The sequence below is a fragment of the Balaenoptera musculus genome, chromosome 4 (assembly GCF_009873245.2).
Source record: "Balaenoptera musculus isolate JJ_BM4_2016_0621 chromosome 4, mBalMus1.pri.v3, whole genome shotgun sequence".
Classification (NCBI taxonomy): domain Eukaryota; kingdom Metazoa; phylum Chordata; class Mammalia; order Artiodactyla; family Balaenopteridae; genus Balaenoptera; species Balaenoptera musculus.
Genome location: NC_045788.1, coordinates 127,057,047 through 127,070,008, shown reverse-complemented (window position 1 = coordinate 127,070,008; position 12,962 = coordinate 127,057,047). Strand labels below are relative to the sequence as shown.

The window sequence follows — 12,962 nt, the reverse complement described above, 5'->3', positions numbered from 1 at the left end:
ACGGCGGGGGGAAAGCGCGGTGGCAGGGAGTACCTTCTCCCAGCAGCAGCCCCAGACGTACAAAGTGCTGCTCACAGCGCCCCTCCTGCGCCTTCCGCCCCCAGACTGAAGAGCCAGTGGCGCCGAGCCAGAGCGGAGGCCGCCCCCTCCCCCGCCCAGGCCCGCGGCGCAGAGCGCGGTTTCGCTCCGACTGAGTTCAGGGGGCGGCGTCCCGGGGATAGAAAGGCGGCCAAGAGGGAGGAGAAAGGGGGGTAAGGGGGGTGGGCGGAGACATAGTCCAAGACTATAAAAAGGCGGCCCGGGCTGCCCCGTTCTTGCACTCGCTGGAAAGCGGCTCAGAGCCTGGGGCCTTCGCATAGCCAGGGCGCGCGGTAGGGCCGAGAGGACAGAGCCCTGCGCAGAGCGAGGTGCACCGCGACCGAGGCGGAGACCGAAGCGGGGAGCTCCAGGCGCCGATCCTCGTGTGGCCCGTCGCCCCTCTCCCGGAGGCGTCCCAGGGCGCTCCGTGTCTCCGCATCAGCCACCCCGCCGCAGTGCGCGGTGCCTCCAGCTCTTCGCTAGAAGAAAAACTTCCCGCGCGCCGGCAGAACTGCAGCGCCTCCTCTCTAGTGACTCCGGGAGCCCCATCTGCGGCTGGCTCTGCGCGCACTTTCCAAGAATCATAGTAACTGTTAATTTTAACAATCCCGAGGCAGGCCAGCGAGGCTCTGAGCTCCGGACCCGAACAATAGCCCCTTCGCTCAGTGCGCGGCGGCGCGCGGTGCCTCCCGGGACTCGGGTGCCGCGAGGGGTCCCCGCGGGGTTCGGAAGGCGCACGGAAGGAGGCGACATGGGGAACACGGCGCGACGGTCTCGCGGCTCGCAGCCTGCGCCCGTGCGGCTGCGGCTGCTGCTCGCCGCGGCCTCCGCGCTGCTGGTCGTGCCGGGCGTGCGCGGGCGCCCCACCGAGGAGGACGAGGAGCTGGTGCTGCTGGCACCGGAGCGCGACCCAGGACACAGGACCACGCACCTCCGCCTGGACGCCTTCGGCCGGCAGCTGCTGCTGGAGCTGCAGCCGGACCGCGGCTTCCTGGCACCCGGCTTCACGCTCCAGACGGTGGGGCGCAGACCCGGGCCCGACGCGTCGCGTTCTGATCCCGTTGGCGACCTGGCGCACTGCTTCTATTCTGGCACGGTGAACGGCGACCCCAGCTCCGCCGCCGCTCTCAGCCTCTGCGAGGGCGTGCGCGGCGCCTTCTACCTGCAGGGCGAGGAGTACTTCATCCAGCCCGCGCCCGCCGCCGCAGCCGGGGAGGAGCCTCCGGCGCGGCCTCAGTTCCATCTCTTGCGGCGGAGGCGGCGGGGCGGCGGCGGCGCCAGGTGCGGGGTCCTGGACGACGAGACGCAGCTCGCAGGGGGAGCGGGGTCGGACGGCGAGCACGCCACGGCGCAAGGGCCGCTGCGGGACCGAGCGACACAGCGCACGGGACAGCCAACAGGTATCGGTCCCAGAAGAGTGGCTCCCACTTGTCTCTCCATTCATCTCCCTCTCCCTACCTTCTCTGTGCTGCGCGACTTGAGGGTAGGGTCCTGTTCGCAGACGCGAGCCTATGTCTGCGGACAGGATGGAGACGTGGTGTGGAGGGAATGCGGCTTAAGATTTGGGTTGGTAAACTAACCAAAGCCTGCTGGGGCAGTTAATTCCATTTGCCCTAATAATGAATGATCAAGAGAGGACAGACGTTATCAATGATTTTTCTGCTAAGGAGAAGCGTTCCGATCCGGAAGGGAGAGCTGGTAACCCAATGCCTCCCACTTTAGTTGAATGTGAGCTTGTGCGACTTCTTTCCACCTTGTTAATTTCTTTTTAACAATTGTGCATGTGTCCTTTGGTCGAGTTGCAGCCTGGTGCTTAGTTTTGTAATCGCTGCCTGTTCGCGCACCCTGAGCCCAGAGGAAGGCAGAGATGGAGGGCGGAGGAGGGATAGTGACCTCAGAATGTGCAGCCCGCGAGCCTGGACAGCTGCGCTACGATCCCTGTTCTGCTGGTCTCTGTCCCCTTCCCCCCCTTTAAGAGTCTGACCCCGACCGGCTGGCGGTGGCGGGGCCCCTCCGCAGAACCTGCTTGGGAGGTCTCTGCCTAGCTCGCCCCGCCTCTCCGCGCCTCCCCCCAGCCTCCCACTTTGCGCTCCCTCTCGCGGCCATAATTCTGCTCGGAAGCACTGTTGAAAGTTAGTCACCGGTGATCCTTCCTGCTCCGCCTTCCCCTGTTTCTCTAAGTTGTGTGCAGTGCTTCCTGTCTAGTTCTTTTCATTCTGTCACTGACTGGGATGCCTTGTTTCTTTTTTTTAACTTTCTCACGTGGCTTGTAAAATTTTCCGCTTCTCCCCTGTACGTCCGCTCCTTGAAGCAGTTACGTGGTCTGAGCCCAGCGTAGAACTTCCCTGGGGGCTGGGTCTCAGTCAGGAGTCAGAGGGCTCTTTTGGAAACAATCAGTGGTGGCCCCGCGGTCCGAGGCAGGAACTTATTTCCCTGGGGCGGTGGGAGTGGGGCAGTAGGCTGCTTGGCAGACTGGGTGGTCCTTGTGCCCGGATTTGGCAAGAGCAGAGCACCGCAGGGACCCGTGGAACGAGCGAGCAGAGCAGAGCAGGCTGAGATGCCTTCAGGCCCGGCCCCTCGGCAGAGGCCACAGCCCTGCCCTGGGCCTTCCACGTGGAGCCCGATGATCTCATTCAGGATTTGATTCCTGGCCTGTGAAAGAGTGACTCAGGGGCTCTGCCTGCTCCCCTAGCTCCAAGATTTTACTACAGCTGGGGAGAATGATTGCGCCCACTGCCTTTTTCAGATTGTATGATCTCAGAGAGGACAAAAGAAATCCTGCTTAAAAAAAATTAAAAAAAAAAAAGCCTGCCCCCCCCCTCAGAGGAGCACATGGCCTTTTTTATTTACAGTAAAGGAGAAAACTTTAAAAATAACATTTTCAGTGAAAAGAAATGCAAATATTTTTGTTATTGTTGCTCCGGGTGTATTTTTGTATTATTTTCTTTGACTGGTTAGGCTTTCTTTATATACTCTGGGAAGGTAACTATCCTTGGCTAGACTGCCCCTGAACAAACTATCTTTCTTGTGTCTTTACAGGAACTAGAAGCCTAAGAAAGAAGCGATTTGTGTCCAGCCCCCGCTACGTGGAAACTATGCTCGTGGCTGACCAGTCCATGGCAGAGTTCCACGGCAGTGGGCTAAAGCACTACCTTCTCACCTTGTTCTCGGTGGCGGCCCGGTTATACAAACACCCCAGCATTCGGAATTCAGTTAGCCTGGTGGTAGTGAAGATCCTGGTCATCTATGAGGAACAGAAGGGGCCAGAAGTGACTTCCAACGCTGCCCTCACTCTGCGGAACTTCTGCAACTGGCAAAAGCAACACAACCCGCCCAGTGACCGGGACGCAGAGCACTATGACACTGCAATTCTTTTCACCAGACAGGTGAGTGGAAGACATTGCCAATTATGAGAGTATCCTCTTGGGAATCAGTTTTGTAATAAGCAGACGTATGTAAGGCATTTTACCAATATTTTTGCACTTATATTTTTTAATTGGCCAGCATGATTAATCTTCCTTATTCCTTTTAATATTTCAATATCTCAAGTTTCACAGTCTTTTTGGAATAGCATTAGGGAAAATCTTAAAGTCACACAAAGTACTCCTAAAAGAACTACTCAACAACAATGAATGTAGCTGCCCTCAAGCACATGTGAAGTTACACCCTGCCAAAAAGTTAGATCACAAGGTTCATGCTCTGTCTCTGTTAATAAGGACATACCTTTGCTCCTTGTAGGACCTGTGTGGCGCCCAGACATGTGATACTCTTGGGATGGCAGATGTTGGAACTGTATGTGATCCCAGCAGAAGCTGCTCGGTCATAGAGGATGATGGCTTACAAGCTGCCTTCACCACAGCCCACGAATTAGGTAAGTCCGTTTTAGAGTGAGAGTTAGCCCAATTCATGAATTCAAATTGATAAACTGTGTATTAATTTAAGAGGGAGAGTCTGCAGGTTATATTGCTATTTTAGGTGCCAGAGCTCCCTAGAAACTGCAGAAAAAATTTTTCCATTCTTCTCCACATGGTCATTTTTATTAGAATTCAAAATAAGATAGTAGGAGCTATGGACACATTTGGAAATTTACATGTTTGTTTACACCCTGTGAAAAGTAGACATTGTCTTTAAAATAGATTATCTCCAAAACACATTTCTTCCTCTAGAAATATCACTTTGAGATAAATGAATCCCTGTTGGGGAAAACAAATGCTGCAAATGACCTGTATTTTAATGTGGGTTTTGGATGTCTTCTTAGGCCATGTGTTTAACATGCCACATGATGATGCAAAGCAATGTGCCAGCATTAATGGTGTCAACCGGGATTCCCACATGATGGCGTCAATGCTTTCCAATTTGGACCGCAGCCAGCCCTGGTCTCCTTGCAGTGCTTACATGATTACATCATTTCTGGATAATGGTCATGGTAAGATGCTCCAGCTACTCTTTCTAGATGTTATCCAACCATCCCCATGTAGGGTACTGGTGAAACCAGCTCTTTCTTTCTCTTCTGTTCTTTTTATTTTCCCTCCTTCAAAATGACTTTCATTGTCAACCGCATGCATTTTTAGATCTTAATTTCCAGTAAAAGATAGTGCTTCTGGTCAGGTAGCTCCCAGAGTACATTAACTTGAGTTTTTAGCAGAACGATGATTTCCTGTCATTGTTAATGCAGAAATATCCCATTGAGAATAATATCTTAATGATAATTTAAATCTCTCTGGCATTTTCCCCCCAAACTCTTCAGCTTTCAAATCGCTTTGCTATATATTATCGCTTTTGGTGAGTATTTTCTGAGACTGATCTACCCCCTGCATGCTTTAATTTGCTATTTCTTAATATTCACTGGCATCTTTCCTTACAGGTGAATGTTTGATGGACAAGCCCCAGAGTCCCATACAGCTCCCCTCTGATCTCCCCGGGACCTTGTACGATGCCAACCGGCAGTGCCAGTTTACATTTGGGGAGGAGTCCAAACACTGCCCGGACGCGGCCAGCACGTGCACGACGCTCTGGTGCACGGGCACCTCTGGCGGATTGCTGGTGTGCCAGACCAAACACTTCCCCTGGGCCGACGGCACCAGCTGCGGAGAAGGGAAATGGTGTGTCAACGGCAAGTGCGTGAACAAGACTGACAAGAAGCATTTTGATGTGAGTTTTCCACTGCAACACACGCTCCTTTAAAATTCAGAATTGAAAGAGACCAAGCGATGCTAAAACATTAGATACCACGTTAGTATCCCGACCTGTGGGATCTCGCAGGGATACAGGATAGAGTCGTATTATTGATTCTTTGTCCCATGTCTTTCTCTTCTATTATTTCCTGAAAAGGTCTCCATAGAGGTTTCTAACGCTGATCATTTGTGTCTCCATTTAGACTCCTGTTCACGGAAGCTGGGGGCCGTGGGGGCCCTGGGGAGACTGTTCAAGAACGTGCGGTGGAGGAGTTCAGTATACGATGAGGGAGTGCGACAACCCGGTCCCGAAGAACGGAGGGAAGTACTGCGAGGGCAAGCGCGTGCGCTACAGGTCCTGCAATATTGAGGACTGTCCGGAGAATAATGGTGAGTAGAGAGAAGGTGAAAAGGATGGGCTGCAAACGGGTGGTTGAAAATCGGAAACGGATAAAATCATTGTCTCCTCTTTCCAGGAAAAACCTTTAGAGAGGAACAGTGTGAGGCACACAATGAATTCTCCAAAGCTTCCTTTGGGAGCGGGCCCGCGGTGGAGTGGACACCCAAGTACGCAGGAGTCTCACCCAAGGACAGGTGCAAGCTCATCTGTCAAGCCAAAGGCATTGGCTACTTCTTCGTTTTGCAGCCCAAGGTAGTGACTTTTCTTCAGACTTTTTGCCTAAGAAACAAGGCCTTAGCTTGCTCCCTTTTCATGCCAGCTCTGTTGTACTTTCTTTAATTTATTTATATATATATATATATATATATATATATAAAGCTGAGCTTTTTATTTATTTATTTATTATTTATGGCTGCGTTGGGTCTTCGTTGCTGCGTGTGGGCTCTCTCTAGTTGCAGCGTGCAGGGGCTACTCTTCGTGGCAGTGCACGGGTTTCTCATTGCGGTGGCTTCTCGTTGCAGAGCATGGGCTCTAGGCGCGAGAACTTCAGTAGTTGTGGCATGCGGGTTTCAGTAGTTGTGGCTCGCAGGCTGTAGAGTGCAGGCTCAGTAATTGTGGCTCACGGGCTTAGTTGCTCCGCGGCATGTGGGATCTTCCCGGACCAGTGCTCGAACCCATGTCCCCTGCATTGTCAGGCGGATTCTTAACCACTGCGCCACCAGGGAAGCCCTAATTTATATATTAACGTGTTCAATTTCAAGTTAGAACTGCTTTGCTTCTAGATACATTGGCAACTGCTTGCTTTGAGTTTGGTTCTGTTTTGGGTTATGAATGAAGCTTGAATCCAGCGCTTATGATTCTTGCAATGGTTTATTATTACTCCTATATGCGAAAAAAAAGCCCTTTACGCATGGTTAGGTAAATTATGTGTTAACATGGAAACCATCCAGTGGTTTTGGAAAATAGTTCGGGTGTGGCCCGAAGTACTTGTTACTGGGTGACTAGCAGCAGTATGTGCAAATGGACTTATTAAAATGAAAGTCTGAGCATTGAGAACTCTTGTGTTTGAGAACATATACTGAACTAATGGAAGCATTGTTTTGCTGAGGAGATAAATCTGGCTCTGAGGTAGAAAATGGAATTGAATTTGGTTGAAATTATCATGTGTCATTATCACTGTAGGCTATGAAAATAGTCTCCAGTTGCAGATTCAACATTCAAGTGATTTATTCAGCACCTGTTATTGCCAGGTAGTATTCTAGATACTGGGGATACAGCAGTAAACAAATTGACAAAAAGCTCTGCTTTTGTTGACCTTAGCTAAAAGTGAGATAGGATACAAATAATCAAAAAATTTATAGTATTTTCAGATGCGAAAAAAAAGCCAAAGAGAAGGATAGTGTGTGCCGTGTTATAGAGTACTATTTTAATTTTGATAGTCAGGAAAGCAAAGATGTCATGTTAACGAAGGAAACTTTCAGAACTATCCTAGCATCACCTCTTGCCCTTGTTAATGTGTGACACCAGGTACGTGCCCTTCCTTTTTCAGGTGGTAGATGGCACTCCATGTAGCCCAGATTCCACCTCTGTCTGCGTGCAAGGACAATGTGTAAAAGCTGGTTGTGATCGCATCATAGACTCCAAAAAGAAGTTCGATAAATGTGGCATTTGTGGAGGAAATGGATCTACATGCAAGAAAATATCAGGATCAGTTACTAGTGCAAAGTAAGTGTTAAAAAGCCATACTCCCAAAGGTCTTATCATTTCGATGTAACTTTTTACAGGTCTGGTAAAAATTACAATCTTAAGTGATTACCTGGTGTTTCAAGCTAAGTATGGATAATATGATTAGCCGGTGAAGGAGAGACTTTTATATCTGTTTTCCTTGTCTGCAGACCTGGCTACCACGATATCGTCACAATTCCAACCGGAGCCACAAACATTGAAGTGAAACAACGGAATCAGAGGGGATCCAGAAATAATGGAAGCTACCTTGCCATCAAAGCTGCCGATGGCACATATATCCTGAATGGCGACTTCACTTTGTCCACTTTAGAGCAAGACATCACGTACAAAGGTAGTGTCTTGAGATACAGTGGCTCCTCGGCAGCATTGGAAAGAATTAGAAGCTTTAGCCCTCTCAAGGAGCCCTTAACCATCCAAGTCCTGACAGTGGGCAATGCCCTTCGACCGAAAATTAAATACACCTATTTCGTGAAGAAGAAGAAGGAATCTTTCAACGCCATCCCTACTTTCTCCGAATGGGTCATTGAAGAGTGGGGTGAATGTTCCAAGTCATGTGGACAGGGTGTGCAGAGAAGGCTGGTGGAGTGCCGAGACATCAACGGGCAGCCCGCCTCAGAGTGTGCAAAGGAAGTGAAGCCAGCCAGCACCAGACCTTGTGCGGACCTGCCTTGCCCCCTCTGGCAGCTGGGGGATTGGTCGCCATGTTCCAAGACTTGCGGGAAGGGTTACAAAAAGAGAACCTTGCAGTGTCTGTCCCACGATGGGGGTGTGTTGTCTCACGAGAGCTGCGATCCTTTAAAGAAACCTAAACATTACATAGACTTTTGCACAATGGCAGAATGCAGTTAAGGAGGGGCGGTGTTGAGGGAAAAGGGCAGTGGGGAAGGGCTGATGCACTGAAATCAAGAAGGCTGGAGGAATCCAGTGCACCTTGCCGGTGATCAATGAGGTGTGCTGATGAGTTGGGAGGTACAGGTAGGTAGAAAAGAAGTTAGATCATCAGAATTTCCTGCCAGTTACAAAATTGATAGGGTAGTTTATGAGGATCATTAATAGCTGACCAATAAGATAGCATGAGAAAGCCCCAGGGCGTTATTATTTCTTTTGTTAAGTCTGTGACAAGTTTTTACAAAAATAGAAACAATTGTCAAAGTAAGTTTAAGAAATATTACAATCCCTGTTTCCTGGTACTGATGAAATACTTTGTATCATGGAGGTTGGGAAATGAAAAGCAGGAGGAAGATGAGATTTTTGGTTTAAGATGTGGCTTACTTTACCTCACTACCTATGGAGGGAGAAAGGAATACACGTAGGATCTTTGGCCATCACTGTTCCTGACTGCTGTGGTTTCAGAGAATGTTTATGCCATCTCTTCTACTGAGAGTTAAGAATTCAGGACTGTCCAGCATGAGAAATGCTTAGCACTGTCCAGTGACTCAAATGACTCCATCTTTCCTTTCTTGTGCCGTTATTGTGTCTTTATTTGTGAATTCATTTTGACGAAGAAACAATTCCACGTATTTGTAAAAACAGCATTAAGTCTACAAGGGGAAGAAAAGCAGTGATGTATCAGATGCTGGTAAAAGCTAGGGGAGGCCCGTTGATCTGGGTACCTCCTACATTTCTTTCCTCCTGATGTAAGCCTAATTAAGGAATGTGGATGTGAAAAAAAAAAAAAAAAACAGTTTGTGTCTGAAGAAAGTCAGTAAGATCACACAAAAAGAATGTAATGCCAGAACAAGAATGGGGTGTGTACAACAGGGTCCCCAGTGTTTGGGGACATTGCGATCACACGTCTCGCGGTGGGGAGGCTACTGAGGGGTAGCGGGTCCATCCCCAGCAGCTGGTCCAACAGTCATATCCTGGTGAATGTCTGTTCAGCTCTTCTACTATGAAAGAGAATGACTTTTTTCCATATGTATATAGTAAAATATGTTACTATAAATTCTATGTACTTTATAAGTATTGGTTTGTGTGTTCCTTCTAAGAAGGACTATAGTTTGTAATAAATGCCTATAATAACATATTTATTTTTATACATTTCTTTCTAATGATAAAACTTTTAAGTTATATCGCTTTTGTAAAAGGTCATATAAAAATAGAGTATTTATACAATATATGTTACTAGAAATAATAAAAGGACACTTTTTGAACATGTGTCTATTTTTTTTAATGGGAACTAATTCCTGGGTAGGAAATCTGAAACACAGATGTTGAATTTTTGTTTGTTTTGTTTTAAAAATGTCTGGTTTATTACTTTTTTAACACTGATAAAAATGTTTCATTGCATACTTTTTTTTAACATCTTTATTGGAGTATAATTGCTTTACATTAGTGTGTTAATTTCTGCTTTATAACAGTGAATCAGCTATACATATACATATATCCCCAAATCTCCTCCCTCTTGGGTCTCCCTCCTACCCTCCCTATCCCACCTCTCTAGGTGGACACAAAGCACCGAGCTGATCTCCCTATGCTATGCAGCTTCTTCCCACTATCTATTTTACATTTGGTAGTGTATATATGTCCATGCCACTCTCTCACTTCGTCCCTGCTTACCCTTCTCCCTCCCCGTGTCCTCAAGTCCATTCTCTACATCTGCGTCTTTATTCCCATCCTGCCCCTAAGTTCTTCAGAACCCTTTTTTTTTTTTTTTTTAGATTCCATATATATGTGTTAGTGTACGGTATTTGTTTTTCTCTTTCTGACTTACTTCACTCTGTATGACAGACTCTATGTCCATTCACCTCACTACAAATAACTCAATTTCGTTTCTTTTTATGGCTGAGTAATATTCCATTGTATATTTGTGCCACATCTTCTTTATCCATTCATCTGTCGATGGAACAGATATTGAATTTGAAGAGAGAATATTTTCTTCAATTCTTTGGAAGTATGATTTCATTCTAATGAAATTATTTTATGTATCCTTGGGATATGTGATTGCTACAAAGAAAGAAATCTATTATATCTTTGGTGATAGATAGATAGGTTTGTTACTAATGTAATAATATACACCAGTGGTTGGCCAACTTTTTCTGTAAAGAGCCAAATAGTAAATCGGTTCTGTGGGTCATACCATCTCTGTCACAACTACTCAACAGTGCTGTTGTAGCATGAAAACAGCAATAGACAATACATAGATGAATGGGCATGGTGGTGTTCTAATAAAACTTTATTTATGAAACAGTGGGCCAAATTTGTTCTGTGGGCATAGTTTGCCAACCTCTGATGTATAACATATAAAATGAAAAAGATGGGATTCTGGATGCATTTTGAATTTGTATCTCTTCCTCAAATGTATCACGTAAGTAAAATTTTGCGAAAGTATTTAAGCTAATGAGTAGAAAACGATGCCTCATAAATTACATTTGGGATAGACATGCTTGGTGAGCCAAGCCCTCCAAATGTTTCATGTGCTCTTCAGGAATACACGGGGTGTTTTGGAGAAACCTCGGAATACCCAGACCACCCTCTCGGTAGCCTTTTGTAAGTCACTCTATTTTTAATACTAAATGGTACATCAGTGACTTTAAAAGTTCAGACCACTTCCAAAGTAACTACATTTCTCTCAGGAAATAGCTTATTTGCTAGAAGACTCGGATTATGTGGTTAACCACAGACATTTCCAGCTTTATATTTTCATCCTTTTTTCCACCCGTTTTTCTCAAGTAGTTCTATATAATATGCTAATTTCAGATTCCAACGATAATTCTAATTTGCCCTCAGAATTACTCAGTGTTCTTCCCCTGAGCAGTTGAATTTAAGATATTCAGGAGCCAGGTGCATGGAGCAGAAAGTGGGGCATGAGGGGAAAGGCATGTTAGTCTATGGTTAAGATTTTTCCTACCTATTGGCCACCAGACTGAAAGGTGAAAGTCAAATCTCACACCACCGGCAGTGGCCCCATATAACTCAGTTAAACATAGAATTTGGCCATGAAATTCACTGCCCTAACATGCTGTTTGCACCAATAACCTCTCCCACAATTATTTGTTTGCCTACATTATTAAGGTACAAATCCCCATAGTAAGTGACATGGAGGACACACACACACACACACACACACGCACGCACGCACACACAAAAGGGCCTTCCCCTCAATTACTATATAAGCTATTTGATCAAATGAGATAAATGTACCTAGAATGATAACTCATAATAAAAAGAAGTCATTTTCAGATCTTGCCTAATTCACTGATGAGTTTTTCCTTTTCAAAGGCTTGCATTGATTTGATGTAGTAAGCAAGGAGAATGAAATTCAGGACACAAAGTGATAAAAATAGCCAAAAGATTTTCCACTACTCTCTTTATTCTCAGCTCAAGGTAATGCCAAACAACTTTCTAAGTTGCCACGTTATTTTCTTCAGCCATCTGCTGGTGAGATTTCCCTTTTATCAATCAATGGAGCCGTTTAAAATACTCTATTTTGGCAGCAAAGAGAGTTTAGCTTAAAATACACATCCGGTTCTGTGAGCTTGACCTGCTTAAAAAGAGGAAAGATTTTGTGCTCACTTCTGTAGCAGGTACAAATGATGAGCTGGTGTGATGTTGAGGACTCATTCAAACACCTGATTTTCAGAACATTCTGCAGGCACTTTCTTTCTCTAGTATTTCAACAACCACCATGCAAGCACGATTTTCGTATCAGAGCTTTCACACAAAAATCAGCAAAAAATCGTTTCCAACTTTTCGCTTTTGTTTAATTTGTCTTCCAGAAGAGGGTTCTGTAGATCTTAATGTAACTTAGGAACAACAGATAACAGCTACAATTTGCTAATCTCGTTGGTTTTCCAAAAAAAAGGAAAACAAAAATGGTTAATATAAAGGTTGGGTGTGCTAGACCTACTAAAGAAATTGACCAAAGCTACTCCAGTATAGAAGTGTAGTCTGTTCTGCCATATGCATACTTATGTGACATGAATGAGTTCATAGGACACTGGCAGAATGGAAACTGTACAATGTGGAAGATGCTTTGGTTCATCAACAAGTTTTCCCAGCCAATAAATGTTTAGTGCCTTAAGAGCAGCAGAACAGAAAATATACTAAGTCATGAACATGGCGAGTCACAGAGGAATACAGAACTATGCAGAATCTCCACTCATGCCAGTTGTCTCCACTTGGTCTGCATCTTGGAAGTTCCTAATGTGGTCTGTGTTCAGTTTGCTCTTGTATTCATAATTCAAAAGCCTGAACTTTTCCTTACAGCCCCTTCTATTAATCACATTGCCCTTGTTCTAGGGTAAGTTTGTATAAATACAAACAGCTATTTGTAATTTAGCATATTTTGTTAGGTATCTTAATTTCTTTTCCTTTAGGGTTACTATTTTTCTATGTTCCACGGCTCTTAAAAGGAGTTATAAACCATTTACTTGCTGGGGTCGGAAGGAGATTGAGGGCAATTTTATGTAGAATAATCCAGGAAGGCTTTTTCAATGAGATCTTTGGGAGAAAAGCAGAGGGACACGAGGGGGCAGCTCTCCAAGGGATGAGATTACAATAGACAGGGGTCTGCACAGGTGGGAGTAAGCTCAACTTCTTGGAGGGGACAGCAAGAGGTCAGT

General features: G+C 46.0%; 1 protein-coding gene across 1 annotated transcript; it reads left to right on the top strand.

Annotated features, from left to right (window-relative positions):
- Positions 1 to 322: 322 nt before the first annotated feature.
- On the top strand, positions 323 to 8,247 carry ADAMTS1 (ADAM metallopeptidase with thrombospondin type 1 motif 1). The gene is made up of 9 exons (XM_036850848.1): positions 323 to 1,478; positions 3,118 to 3,464; positions 3,817 to 3,949; positions 4,337 to 4,504; positions 4,943 to 5,229; positions 5,456 to 5,642; positions 5,729 to 5,904; positions 7,202 to 7,377; positions 7,548 to 8,247. Exons 1-9 carry the CDS (start codon positions 830 to 832, stop codon positions 8,245 to 8,247), a joined length of 2,823 nt encoding a protein of 940 aa, XP_036706743.1. The 5' UTR covers positions 323 to 829.
- The last annotated feature ends 4,715 nt before the right edge of the window (positions 8,248 to 12,962 follow it).

What these genes read in the sequence shown, in the direction of transcription:
- ADAMTS1 (XM_036850848.1), top strand. Translation starts at nt 830, where the DNA reads ATGGGGAACACGGCGCGACGGTCTCGCGGCTCGCAGCCTGCGCCCGTG. An exon ending in CACCACAGCCCACGAATTAG is followed by an intron (nt 3,950 to 4,336) that starts GTAAGTCCGTTT and finishes ATGTCTTCTTAG; the next exon opens with GCCATGTGTTTAACATGCCA. An exon ending in GGACTGTCCGGAGAATAATG is followed by an intron (nt 5,643 to 5,728) that starts GTGAGTAGAGAG and finishes TCCTCTTTCCAG; the next exon opens with GAAAAACCTTTAGAGAGGAA.